The sequence below is a fragment of the Rhamphochromis longiceps genome, linkage group LG22 (assembly GCF_057381845.1).
Source record: "Rhamphochromis longiceps isolate RC_006_pf linkage group LG22, R_longiceps_female_GT1.1, whole genome shotgun sequence".
Classification (NCBI taxonomy): domain Eukaryota; kingdom Metazoa; phylum Chordata; class Actinopteri; order Cichliformes; family Cichlidae; genus Rhamphochromis; species Rhamphochromis longiceps.
In genome coordinates, this window is record NC_140577.1 from 13,843,287 (window position 1) to 13,856,907 (window position 13,621).

General features: G+C 37.9%; 1 protein-coding gene across 2 annotated transcripts; it reads right to left on the reverse strand.

The window, feature by feature from the left end:
* Positions 1-7,099: 7,099 nt before the first annotated feature.
* On the reverse strand, positions 7,100-12,791 carry mrpl24 (mitochondrial ribosomal protein L24). Of its 2 annotated transcripts, XM_085396285.1 has the most exons (6): positions 12,725-12,791; positions 12,291-12,477; positions 8,907-9,002; positions 8,373-8,476; positions 7,846-7,976; positions 7,100-7,504 (listed from the first exon to the last, which is right to left on the reverse strand). In XM_085396285.1, the coding sequence occupies exons 2-6, from the start codon at positions 12,471-12,473 to the stop codon at positions 7,368-7,370; spliced, it is 651 nt and encodes a 216-aa protein (XP_085252411.1). In that variant the 5' UTR covers positions 12,474-12,477; positions 12,725-12,791; the 3' UTR covers positions 7,100-7,367. The 2 variants fall into 2 exon arrangements, with proteins under 2 accessions (XP_085252411.1, XP_085252410.1); XM_085396284.1 differs by lacking the exon at positions 12,725-12,791 and having other exon boundaries at positions 12,291-12,711.
* Between the last annotated feature and the right edge of the window lie 830 nt (positions 12,792-13,621).

Here is a 13,621-nt window from a genome sequence, read left to right on the forward strand (position 1 = left end):
ATGAAATGTGATTACTCCTCATCGAGGTTCTGGCAAAAATGAGCAACAATAAAACTTTTCTTCAATGAACAAATTAAAGGCAGGTTGAAAAGTCCACAGTTACAGTCTTATTCATGATGTTGTGTAAGTGATACAAGTGCAAAATGATGGCTGAAGAATGAAAGACTAGAGAGAGAGACAATTTTAGCTCCTCTTGTTTTCAAATTCACATAAAAGGTAATTTTATGTTAAAGGCCTCACAGTACTGTATCATCTCAACACAGCACTCCACTCTCACAATGCTGTCTTACTTGTGGTTCCTAGAATATTTAAAAAATTAAATGGGAGGCAGAGCCATCAGCTTTCAGGTCCTTCTTCTGTAAAACCACGAGGAGGACCATATAGGGCTGCAGGTGACCATGAACAATATCTTAGTAACAAGTCTAAGCTGCTGAGGGTTTCCATTATCCACTATTTCTTCTACATTCATCTCATTTCACTCACTATGTGTTTATACATCACTCTACATTTAATTAGGAGTTATTAGTGTGTGTTTTGTCTCTATCCCCTCACCCTTAGCATGAAGCAGCAGATGGCTGCACTTCCTTCAGCCTGGTTCTGCAGGAGGTTTCAGCTAATATTGTGCTTTAATGTTGTATATTTAAAAACTGTTTTTCTATTCTTCATTTCACACAAACCAGCAGAAACACTATAGACCGAACGTCACTGAGAACCACACAATCAGGCTTTGGTCCTGCCATTTATGGGGTGTGCACTGGCTCATCTCAGTCAGTAAAATGTGACAAAGTGGAAAAGTTAAAGCTTGATGCACTCAATTTGTATTTTCAGCAACGTTCTACAACATCTGTTAATGAAATACGCAACAGACACACACATAAAAGGAGCAAATGTTAGAGCATACTTGTGCACTCTGCAGCGGGAGTGAATGATGCTTTGTAGTGGTCATACTGTGACTCGGCAGCAGCGGTCGATGCTGCACACCTCAGGAATCTCACACTCAGATAACAGCGGGACTGTCTGGGAAGGAAATGTCAAAGCCCGGAGAACAGACAGCGGTCACACTTACACCTATGAGTGTCTGTCATTGAGCTCTTTGGCACTTAAGGTTCTGAAATCCATCCTACATACAGCAAACCTGCGGCTGAGCTGAGGCAGTGAGACTCACTCTGAGTCAAGGCAAATGTGACACAATCATGAAATGAAGATGCAGGCAGGGCGTGGGCAAAGAATGTTATATTTCACTAGGTTTTCGACAGCCATTACTTGTAACAAAGTTTTAAGTATGCAGTTCATTGATGAATACTCAAAACAAGGACTTACCAATCGCTGAAGAAAACAAAATCAATTTAAAAATTGTTTTAGAAATATATTCATGAAGTTATTTAGATTTAACACAGAGTGGATCCTCAATTGATCGGGTTGCTGTTTCTAAACAGAGCTTTAATGTCTTTTCAGTCCTGAAGATTTGAAGCTGTTGCAGACTTGCTGCTGTGCTTTGAATCATTATCTTGTTACATGACCCAGTTTCGGTCAAGTGTTAGCTGTCGGACAGGTGGCCTCACATTTGGCTATAAAATACTTTGGTATACAGAGGAATTCATGGCCAGCTGAATGACTGCAAGATGCCCAGGTCCTGCAAAACAAGCCCAAATCATTATGCCTCCACCACCGTGCTTGGAATTTGGTTTAAGGGTTTGTGGTGACATTCTGTTTGGTTTTAACCAAATGCGGTGCTGTGAATGCCCAAACATCTCCACTTCAATATCACCTGTCCAAAGAAAGGATATTGTTCCAGAAGTCTTGCGGTTTGTTCAGATGGAACTTTGCAAACCTAAACTATGCTTGGAAGAGGCTTCAGTCTTTTTATAATTGTGCTGTCATTAACTTTAAAATTTAACATGCTAACCTAGGCCTGTAGAGTCTGAGATGTAGATCTTGGGGTTTCTCTGAGTATTGCATGGTAAATGCATTTGATTAGCAGTATCTGTCTGCTGCTAACCTTACTAATTCCCATGTAGGCAGTAAGGGTGCAGTTTAGTCCTAAAACTTTCTTCACATGACCTCATGTCCTGAAATCATGACTAAGGAATAACCACAATTTTTTCCACATCAGATTTCTTTTGTCTGAGACAGCCCAAAATAGCACAGTTTCTAGACAGCATTAGAACATTTAAATGACACATTTAAAGGTTATTATTCTTTTTGTGTGTGTGTTTGTGTCCATATATATGTTTCCTACATCAGTTTTTAGATTTTACACACAAAACAAATGACTACTTTACAAAATGTACATTCTCATACAAGTGAAACCTACTCATATATATAAGTAAAATTTGCCACATCTGAACAAGCAAAAGGATTTCAATTCTTCTCTACCTATAATAATAATATCAATAATAACAATAAACACTGAAAACTGGCAGGAGTTAGCATTGTTATTGGATACTTTTACTTAGCAACAGGATGAAATTACTTCTTCCACCACTGATGCCAGAGCCTCGTCAGATGGTTAATAATGTAATGTTAGTAACAGAGTGAGCTTCAGTCTACACCACTCCCACTTAGACTACACTGAATTCAGACAAGGAGTTAAAGAGGTAACAAATGATTTCTTTAGGCTCTCATATACTAAAAAAAATCTTCTTGCAACACGAATTTGGAGGGGGATGTTTACTTTAGATTACCTTTAAACATTTTAACTGGCATCTCTGCATAGATGAAATACGTTTAACTGCAGGAACATTTCCTAGAACATGTTGAATGTGCTGAGATGCTGTTTTGCTATCTAAATAAAACATATGCAGCTGCTTTTTCTGTGAACTAAAGGTCGGCATTTAAATGACCCAGCTAACATGAGCATAACATCTTAAAAGCAAAGCATGGATGAGAAAATTAAAGCCCAAGACGAGAAGGAAGAGCTGTGTTTTGCCGACTTTTTCATCTCTTAATTGTGACATATTGAGTTCATGCACAAAAATCCACTGGGAGCCAGCTAAATTAGACCAAACATAGTTAAACATGCATGTGTGCCATGCCTCAGACCTGCATACAAGCTAACGTTAACATTTTCCAGCAGCCTTCAAACAACCAGCCTGTAATTAGACACTATCATTACATTGTAGCTGAGCTTAGATCATCAACTGAGTCAAGAGCAGCACTCAAATTTAGTTTTAAAGTGTCTTCAGATGTTTGAGCTGTTACAAATCTTTCTGGGAAACACATTTTTAACCAGCTTGTGCCCAATTGCTACAGCATCTATAAGCTTAAGACACATTTTGGACACTTTTAATGTAATCTGACCTGTTAGACTGACAAACAGTAACACCTCTGATGGTGAACGTGACTCATATACAGCCTGCACCACCAGGTGGGATTAATTAGTTTAAGTTGCTCAGCAGCAAGGGTGACTCAGTTAAAACACAGAGCCCACCATGCAGTTTATTTAAAGTAGTTTTAATTCTGCTTGAGTCATGTCAGTGGTTTCATTTAACTGGGTTGCCAGCATAGCTGTCAATTTACCACAAATTATAAGATGGACAAAAAAAAACTCCCCTGCAGAAGTTAAGATTCCCATAAAAATGTGCTTTTGTGAGTGTAAATGGAAAATGTTCAGACAAATGGAGCAGCATAGAGGTTCTACTTCACCTTGCTGCAGTTGCAGAGCAAAATCTGTACAACACTCATGAAATGACAGGAAAGACGACGAGCCTTTGAATCATTTTTCCTCCCATAAAGAAAAAAAACCTCAAAACCCAGTTTCCGCTGACTGGCTGCTTTTATTCCCTCTTGGATGCAGAGCGGCAGAGGCAAACCAGTTCAGGAGGGACGAGTCTGGGAAAACTGCTGCACTCATCCCGCAAACTGGCCAAACCATCAACTTGCCATGCTTTCTGCATGATGTTGACTGCACTGACCAAAAATTAGGGTATGGAGAGCCACTGTGAAATTTTGATGCAATTATATTATCTGTGACACATCGTTTTTTTGTTTCAATGCCTGGCAGTGACGCTAGTTGCTTCGCCAGCTGGAGATCTGGAAGCAAGTCGAGTTGGTCTTTTAGTAAATCAATATGTGTGGTTAACCAGTGAGGAAAAAGAGACTGCGTTTGCTTCATAAGCTGCCAAACTTATATATCAGTGATAAAACTAGAGCTGATTTTATTCATAAGGATAATTCTGGATATTTATAGCAATGCTAAGATATTTTTTACTGAAGTAACTGTTTTTGTTTGGGCTGACTGCTCTTTTAATGGGGCCTATTATACTATTATCATATATTCCAGCTCCATATTTTTCCTCTTGGACTCTTGGAGAGCACCATTGCATGATTCACAGCTCAAAATAATCTTGGTGCAACACTTCAGTTCATGTAGTGTCTGAAACAAGCCGTTTCAATTGAGTTCAAATAATTAAACGTATATAACGCCAATTCACAACAACAGTTGCCTCAAAGCACTTTATAGTATAAGGTAAATTCTCAAGAATATTAGAAGGAAACCCCAACAATGAAACGCACTCCTATGAGCAAGCACTTGGCGACAGCGGGAAGGAAAAACTTCCTTTTAACAGGAAAAGGAACCAGGGGCAATGATGGGAAGCCAAATTTAGTGCTGTGTGATACTGCAGATTTTGATATTGATCCGATACCAGGTATTGCAGATACCAATACTTTAAACCTATAAAAGCAGCTTATGAAGGTGAGAACAGTGTGTCATTATTTATTAAATGAATCATCATTAATTTGCCAATTGAAAAAGTAACGTTTTGAGCCTAATCTTGAAAGTACTAAGTGTAAAGTGTAGCTAAGAAAACAACGTACTATGAAGTTTTTGCTCCTTCTCATCAGTTGGGCCTGAAATGCTTTAGTAATAAACAAATTAAGCTTACAGTTAAAGCATTACAGCAAGAGGCAAATCCTATGTAGTAATAAGCTGAGAGGTTAAGGAAGAAAAAAGCTAGCTAAACATCTTAAACCACATCACAAATAACCAAATTAAAACCATGTATATGTGATTAAGCACGATTGGGGTAATTTAACCAGTATATTGATATGTAAGTAGTGAAGAAACTGTAATAGATGTTTCAAAGCTTTTTTCCTGCCTTTGTCAGTTTCTACAGTTGTTCGCGAATGAGGTCATAATTGAAACATGAAAAAGTGTTACACAACGCAGGTGTGACACAGTGCCAGTGCATAAAATGTCAAATGAGGTGAGTGAGGACTTTGTTGAGACTACCCAGTCCATGTTGGCTCCTGACGAGCCATTTCTTTCTCCACATGGTTGTCCAGACACTTTGGAAAGACAGACTCATTTGTCTGAAGGTTTTCAGTTTTGGAGAGCTCTGTGTCTGGGCTTCTGTAAAATAATATGGCTATTTTCAGCCTCACGAGTCATCCAAGCAGGCTGTAACCACCACCGTTATTAATGCTGCCAAAAGCCAGAGTACTGTCGCTTCTCTGACATTAGACTGTATGTATGAAGCCTGCTGTGAACGAGCACTGCTGTTCTCCTAATGCAAGGCTCCTGTTCAAGCTTATGTAACACTTTTTAGTTGAAATGATAAATAAGCTTTAGATACTAATTATCTACCTAATGTTTTGTGCTTCTAAGAGCAAAAGGTTTGCGTTTCCATCTCCAGTCTGTTAATGACTCTACAGTCAGAGCCAGATGTTTTAGCAGTGGCAGAAAATGTGTTTCTTACAATAAGCTGCTTTGGTTTCCATTTATATTATTCTTTCTATGATATAGTCAAGAGCATTCATAACCATTTAAGAAGTTTCAAAGATTTTTATTGGCAAATAATAGAAATTTGCACCAGTGCCAAATGTTCTGGTGATGACTTTAGCCATTTCCATGAAGGAGGGGATTTTCTCAACCCAATCGCTCAACACCAAAGTTCCTGGTTTTATGTGATTTTATGTTCTGTAGCCATGTCAGCATAATCATGTACGAGGGGAGCAAAGAAAAGTGCTTCAACTGCCCATTGTTTCTTCTTTGAGGTAGCCAGATTTTCTTGACATTTTTAAAAGTGGTCTTGAGAAACCGTTCTCCAGGCTTTCCAAAGGTCTTTCAATGTTTTTCTTTGGACCTTGGCTGATTTTTCCCTCATTTTCAGTTCAGTCCTTGTATCTAATTATTTTCAGAGAAGTGGTTTTTTTTGGTTGTTGAGCTACTTAACACTGACGTATGAATCATTCAAGGATAAAAAGGCATCTGACTCAAGGGATCCAACTATTGTGGTCTGTACAAATAAACAACTTACCTCTTGGCCATTCAATTTATCAATCTATTGTTCACTGAAGCCTCACCAGATAGAAGGGAAACGGCAAGAAAAGAAAAGGCTGAGGTATCTCAACTTACACAAGAACTGGACCGAAAATCAATGGCAACAGGTCTTAGGAAATGAAAGGTTTTGGTTCAAATCAATGTGTATGGAGGACGTCAGAAGAGCAGGACAACAGTGACTGTCGAAAGGGACCCAAACACAAACCCAATGCAGCAAAAGCATACCTCGATAGATAAACTTTCGCTATCAGTCGTGGTTCGGCCTCCCCTGGAATCCGGACCCCCAAATTACTGAAGATGTGTGGGATCATTTTGACAGAGAGCAGAACAAAAGGCAGCCAACACCCAAAGAAGAGCTTTGAATGTCCTTCAAGAAGTTTGGAGAACAGGCTGTGTTGAAGAATAAAGGAAGTCGCACAAAACATTGACTCGGGCTTGTTAGAATTGTACAAACTGTGTCTTATGTACTGCATTTTCATGTATGTTTGCACGTTTCAGCAAATTGCTACAAGAATTCCCTTTCTACTGTCTGTGCTTCTGTTATCACTCATCCTTCATTTAAGCTCGACAACATCAGTTGTCCCACCCATGATGCCAATTGGCTAATCATTAGCTTTGACTGTTGAAAATCTGCATAAACTGATTTTTAGTCACACGAGGGAGCGTGTCTTAAACACTAATATTATTACCTCATAGGTTTGTATCCAAACAAGTTTGACACAAACTTAAAATGGGCAACAAGGATCATTGGGGGTTTTTTGTATGAAATCTTTAAACTTTGCACCCCGTGATTGTGATTTTCCACATGAAAATGCAAACACTTTAGTCTGACATTTATTCACAACACTATAAAGAAACAAAGGGACACCTAAGTGAACTGCAGTCTGACTTCACTTCCTCATATTGTTTACAGATCATTTTCATGGTGCAGCAGTTTGTTAAGAGTCCGTACAGCCTCCACTTGGTATCTTCACAGTCTCTGTTTGACCTGACCTTCTGCTCAACTCCAGAACAAGGTATGTCCAGAGCTCCTGTGAAAACTGGTCAGCACAAAGGGGAGGCTAAGTGTCTCTGATTTGTCTGGTCAGTACCAGTAGGACGTTCGGTGCCTCCTGTTCTCCTGGATACCGAGTTTCTCCATGACCTCCTCCTCCAGGGTTTTCAGAGATGGTATGTATGTCTTTTCAAGAGCATCTTCGGGACTGGTATCTTTAGGTCCATCTGTGAAAGCAGAATGCATCGTTTCAATTGACACCAACTATTTTTTCAATCATCAGACACTTCTATCACTTTGTTGGACAAACAGAAGACTTTTAGTTTCACACAAGAAGAACTTGAAATAAATAGTGTGCTGGTTCTGCACTAGCAAAAACAGTCCTGCCTATGTGCGTTCAAGTTTAGAAAGAAATATTTCTTCCACTTCAAAACAGTCAAACTGGATCACTTAAAAACAGAAGTCTGAACAGGCGGAAAAATAAACAACAGCTGGTCTTAATGTGACGACTCTAAGCAACCCCTGAGATAAAATGGCTACTGAAATTTACACACACACAGACCCTTACCTTTCCACTGCTGCGGCACAATGCCATCTCGTCGCTCCACAACTGGTTTCGGGATGATTCTCCCCGTCCTGAGCGACACTCGGACTCTCTCACCCTCTTCTGTGAACCTCCACTCGACCTCGGTGGGTTTCCTGTAAGATCGAGATCAGTAAGTTAAAACTGGTCTGGAAAAATGCCAAAGAGCAGGAGCATTTAAATGGAAAAGGAAAAAGAAAAAGAAAAGGTGAACTATTTTTTGACTTTAGATTGCTGTGTTATCACAATTATTTTAATGGTGCTGTAAAGGAAAAGAATATTGTACAGATGCACAGAGATTACAGATTGCTGTTTTTTCACTAGAAAATCTTATGTTAAAATCTATTACAGCTGTAAGTTTTAACACTTACGGTTAAAAAAATTAACTATTTATTTATTTGTTTTTTTTAAGGAGCCAAACTAAGACTGAGAACTAACCCGTGGTCCATCTAGTTTAAGGTTCTGCATAAGCATAGCAACAGATGTTAGGACTGAGGCAGAGTTCAGCATACCTGTCTGAGGGGTCAACGAGGGCAACATCACGGACCAGGATGGGAGCCTCACTGGCAATGTACGTCCCACGGTAATCTGCAGTTTTTCCAATATACCTGTGATGCTACGATGGGAAAAAAAAGTTCACAGTTCTCCCATTTAAAAGGCACAAAATGCAAACAGATGAATGCCAAAAGGCTTTCAATGGTGTGCTTTGTCTGCAGCTACACCCTGACCACCCACATCCCAGACATCTGGCTCCACCTGGTGGAGCAACGAGATAAGTATGAAGCATTTTTAAAAGAGCTAAAAAAGAAATGGAACAGCTAATATAATTTTGGGGGAAATGAAAAAATCTGTAATGTAATCATGTCCAGGACAGTTCAAGTGTATGCTGAAAATTTTTTGTAGGAAAACAGATAGCCTTTCATCTTCTCCCAACACTTACACAATGCTCACTCAATAAAAGGCATGTAACTTACATTTCAAAAGCAAAATCTATAATGCGCATTTCTCAATAAACAAATTAAAAAAAATAAACAACACTTCCTTACTGTGTTCAGTCCCTCCAGGATGACCCAGTTTCTGCGTCTGAAGACTTGGATAACTTTCCCCTGCTTTCCCTTGTCATTGCCTTTCCGAATCTCAACCTGAGAAATCAAAAGCAAACATTTAAACTCTATGTAGGAAATTTACTACTTTAAATAAAATGAATATACTTTTTTGTTACTGTACCACTTTTGCTGGTTTGGCCAGAAAATATTTTACCAATTCGTTGACTGAATTTTCCTAAATTAGTTTTCATGCATGTTTACAACAGATGTATGTTACTTCTCCTGACTCTATCAGTTGTGGCTACACCAAAGTAATTACAACATTATTAGCATTAGCTGTATTACAGATTAAAACTTTATCAACATACAGATAAATCACATGAACACATACTGGACTTAATTTTAATATTATCCTCATTATCGGTTGCCTTGTATAGTTTTTTTCTACTATGTATTGCAAAGCTCTCTGTTTCTTCTTGGTTTTAGAACAACATATACACATATATATATATACACACATACATATATACCCATACCAACAAACCCGTGCATGCGCACACACATGAAAATATTAGACAAGAACACCCTATCAAATCTCTACCTTTTCCCTGTACCCTGTAAAAACCATATCCTTAAACCGCTTTTTAAACTGCGCCATGCTTGGACATTGCTTCATATCTTTACTTAGTCTGTTCCACAGCTTCACTCCACACACAGAGATGCAAAAACTTTTTAATGTTGTACGGATACGAGGATGTTTTAAATTTAATTCCCCCCTCAAATTGTATCCCCGTTCCCTTTTAGAAAACATTTTTAGAATATTGTCAGGAAGCAGGTTATTTATTGCTTTATATATAATTTGTGCTGTGAGAAAATGAACCAGATCTGTGAATTTTAGAATTTTTGATTTTAAGAATAGTGGATTTGTATGATCTCTGTAACCAGTTTTATGGATTATCCTTATGGCCCTTTTTTGTAATATAAAGATTGATGATAGCGAACATTTGTAAGTATTGCCCCAAACCTCTGCACAGTAATTCAAATACGGTGCAATCAGGGAACAATAGAGAATGTGGAGTGATTTGTGGTCCAGAATGTGTTTTACTTTACTCAAGATTGAGACACTTCTTGAAATTTTGTTATGTATATGATTTATATGAGACTTCCAGTTTAATTTATCATCTATAATCACACCAAGAAACTTATGTTCAAGTACTCTTTCAATTTCCACACCATCTACATGAATCTGCGCTTGTGCATTTCTAAGGGAATTCCCAAATAAGATAATTTTAGTTTTACTTAGATTTAGCGATAGTTTGTTCCTGTTAAACCATTTTTTAATTTTGCACATTTCTGAAGTAATTGTATCCAGCAGCTCCTTTAGATTCCCCCCAGAACAAAAAATATTTGTGTCATCTGCAAATAATACTAATTTTAATATATCAGATGCCTTACAAATATCATTTATATAAATAATAAATAATTTTGGACCCAGTACAGAGCCTTGTGGAACACCACAAGCAATGTCCAAGCATGATGAGGAATGGACACCCAGCTTCACAAATTGTTTCCGGTCACTTAAATAATTTTTCACCCATTGCAGTACAACCCCCCTAATCCCATACCGTTCCAGTTTATTAATTAATATGTCATGATTGATTGTGTCGAATGCTTTCTTGAGATCCAGAAATACTCCAGCTGCATACTGTTTCTGATCTATAGCATTCGTAATCTCCTCAATTGATTCGATTAATGCCAGAGATGTTGATCTTTTTGATCTGAATCCATATTGACTGTCAGAGAGTAATTTATATTTATCTAAGAATTTGTCTAATCGTTTATTAAACAGGTTTTCTAGGATTTTGGAGAATTGTGGTAGTAAAGAAACAGGCCTGTAATTTGTGAAGTGGCGTCTATCCCCGGTTTTATACAGCGGCACAACTTTAGCTATTTTCATTTTGTTTGGCACTTTTCCCGTCTGAAATGATAAGTTGCAAATATATGTTAGAGGTCCTACAATTCCTTCAATGACCTTCTTGACGATTTTCATGTCAATATCATTACAATCAGTGGATGTTTTATATTTACACATGTGTACAATGTCAATTATTTCTTTTTCCTCCACTGATGTGAGGAACATTGAGTTAGGGTTCCTATCAATCAGGTTTTCACTACAGTCTACTGATGGCAGTGACTCAGGAATTTGTTCTGCCAGTTTTGGTCCAATATTTACAAAATAATGATTAAAGCTGTTGACCTTATCAGCAGTGTTTTCCATAATATTGCCATTATCGATAAAGTATTGTGGATAACTTTGTTGTCCAGAATTATTTTTAATGATACCGTTTAAAACATCCCATATTCCTTTCATATTATGTTTATTGTTGTTCAATATTTTACTATAATACTCCTTTCTACATACACGTATAATATTGGTCAACTTATTTTTGTATTTTTTATATTTATTTTCAGCTTCTTTTGTTCTTTGTTTTAGGTATTCCCTATAGAGTGTATTTTTCTTTTTACATGCATTTTGTAAACCCTTAGTGAGCCATGGTCTATCTGAATATTTGTGCTTTCTGTTGTATTTTATTGTTGGACAGTTTTTATCGTACAACTCCATGAATATTCTTAAAAATATGCCATATGCAATATCAATATCAGCTTCTTTGTACACCTTGTCCCAGTCCTGATTTAATAGATCGTTCTTAAATGCAGTCATAGTTTCTTCTGTCCTTACACGTCTGTATCTCAGTTGTTCTTCATGCTGATTTTTCTTATAATTAGTGTCATAAACTGCAAAAACTGGTAGGTGATCACTGATGTCATTAATTAATATTCCGCTCACAATGTTGTTTTCCATATTGTTAGTGAAAATATTGTCAAGTAAGGTGGCACAATGTGGTGTAATTCTGCTAGGCCTGGTTATTTTAGGATGTAAACTCAAACTGTACATAGTGTTTAGGAATTCGTCGGTCATTTTATGCTTTTTTGGATTCAACAGGTCAATATTAAAATCACCACAGATAAACATAACTTTTTGATTTGTTTTAGAGAATATTTCCTCTATGAAGTCATTAAATACTTGAATACTAGAGCCAGGTGTTCTATATATACAGCTAATTATTACATTTTTTTCTTTTTCCTTATAAATTTCAATTGTTATACATTCTAGTAAATTATCAATTACAGTTGTCATACTTTCTATATACTTTTTATATTGTGCTTTTCTATTAGCACTCAATTGTGGGGTGAAACTTTGGAAAGCTTTACACCAAACACTGAATATTAGACAATTTAAACCTATCAATATAAAGAAAAATATTTGCACAATATGAGTCAGATGAAAGCTTGACAGCTGAGTCCCAAAAAATGTTTTCTCACCGTGTCCCCTTTGAGCACAGACCACTCCTCTGGCGCTATCGGCTCAACAAACACCTTCCTCCTCCTCTTCCCCGGTGGATTTAACCTTTTAGCAGCGGCTGTCCACGGCCTGTTGGTGCCGTAACGGTAATCTTTGGGCACAATGACCCTGGCTGCCATCGACAGCAGAGTGGTCAGCCTCATTGTGCTGCAAGTCAAACAAGGGTGCTGAGGTTTTTTTTCCAAGAGGCTGGCAGCCATACACAGGAGCAACGCAAGCTAGGCTAATATGAATTATGCTATCAATAACGTTAGCCTAGAGCGGCTAACTCGCCGCCGTTTACGTACACACAAACATTTCACAAATGAGACTGCTGCCTAATTTTTTTTAAGTACAACCCTAAAAGTAGATGTATTAAAATACAATAAAAGAACGTCATGCAGAAATCACTTACCCTCTGTTGATGTCAATGACACATGTAGCGGAGCTGACACCTACAGGAACCTACCGGTAGCGCCACCTACTGGACAGGAGGGTCGCAACAGGCCTCACGCATGCGCAGTTGTTAAATTGACCGATATGTGGGTAGTATGCAGGCAGAGCAGGCTGCTTTGGGCAAGATGACCTTCACACTGCTGCAGCTGCTGCTCAGTATATTCAAGCCATACAATACTAAGAGTGACTCAATAAAGAACGCAATATTTTATTACATTTTTAAATAAAATATAACACCAAGAGGAAACGTTTTGAAATTAAGTAAGGCAAATGTGTCTAAGACAAACTTAAAATGTTTTTGAATGAATGCCATTTTCAACAATTCCAGCTTCTTCAATAGTGCACCTGTTCAAGTGTTCATTGAATACAGATCGTCTGGACCTGGCTTGATATGCAGCAACTCATTTAGACATGTAGACATGGTCAAGATGACTGGTTGAAATTCAAACTGAGCAGCAGAATGAAGAAATAAGGTGATTTTACTGACTTTGAACATAGCACAACTGTTGGTCTGAGTATTTCAGAAGCTGCTGATCTGTTGAGATTTTCACACACAACCATCTGTAAACAAGAAACAAGAAAATATCCAGTGAGCAGCAAAGAAAAGAACAGCTATACTGCTTTGAGCTGATGGGAAACAGTAACTCAAATAACCACTTATTACAACCACAGCAGCTTAATGCACCATCTCACAACATTCAAATAATCTCAGACCACTTTCCTGAACACTGGTAGAAGGGGAGATTCACATCATGGATGAGCAGCTGAGGAATGCTTCCAGCACCTCATTGAATTAATACCACGAAGAATTAAAGCAGCTCTGAAGGCAAAAGTTGGTCCAACCTGGTGCTAGCAA

Coding starts and splice junctions, on each gene's coding strand:
- mrpl24 (XM_085396284.1), bottom strand. CDS start 12,530: ATGGCTGCCAGCCTCTTGGAAAAAAAACCTCAGCACCCTTGTTTGACT. Junction 8,477..8,906: donor TCCTGGAGGGACTGAACACA/GTAAGGAAGTGT, acceptor TTCCCATCGTAG/CATCACAGGTATATTGGAAA. Junction 7,977..8,372: donor CTCGTTGACCCCTCAGACAG/GTATGCTGAACT, acceptor TCGATCTTACAG/GAAACCCACCGAGGTCGAGT.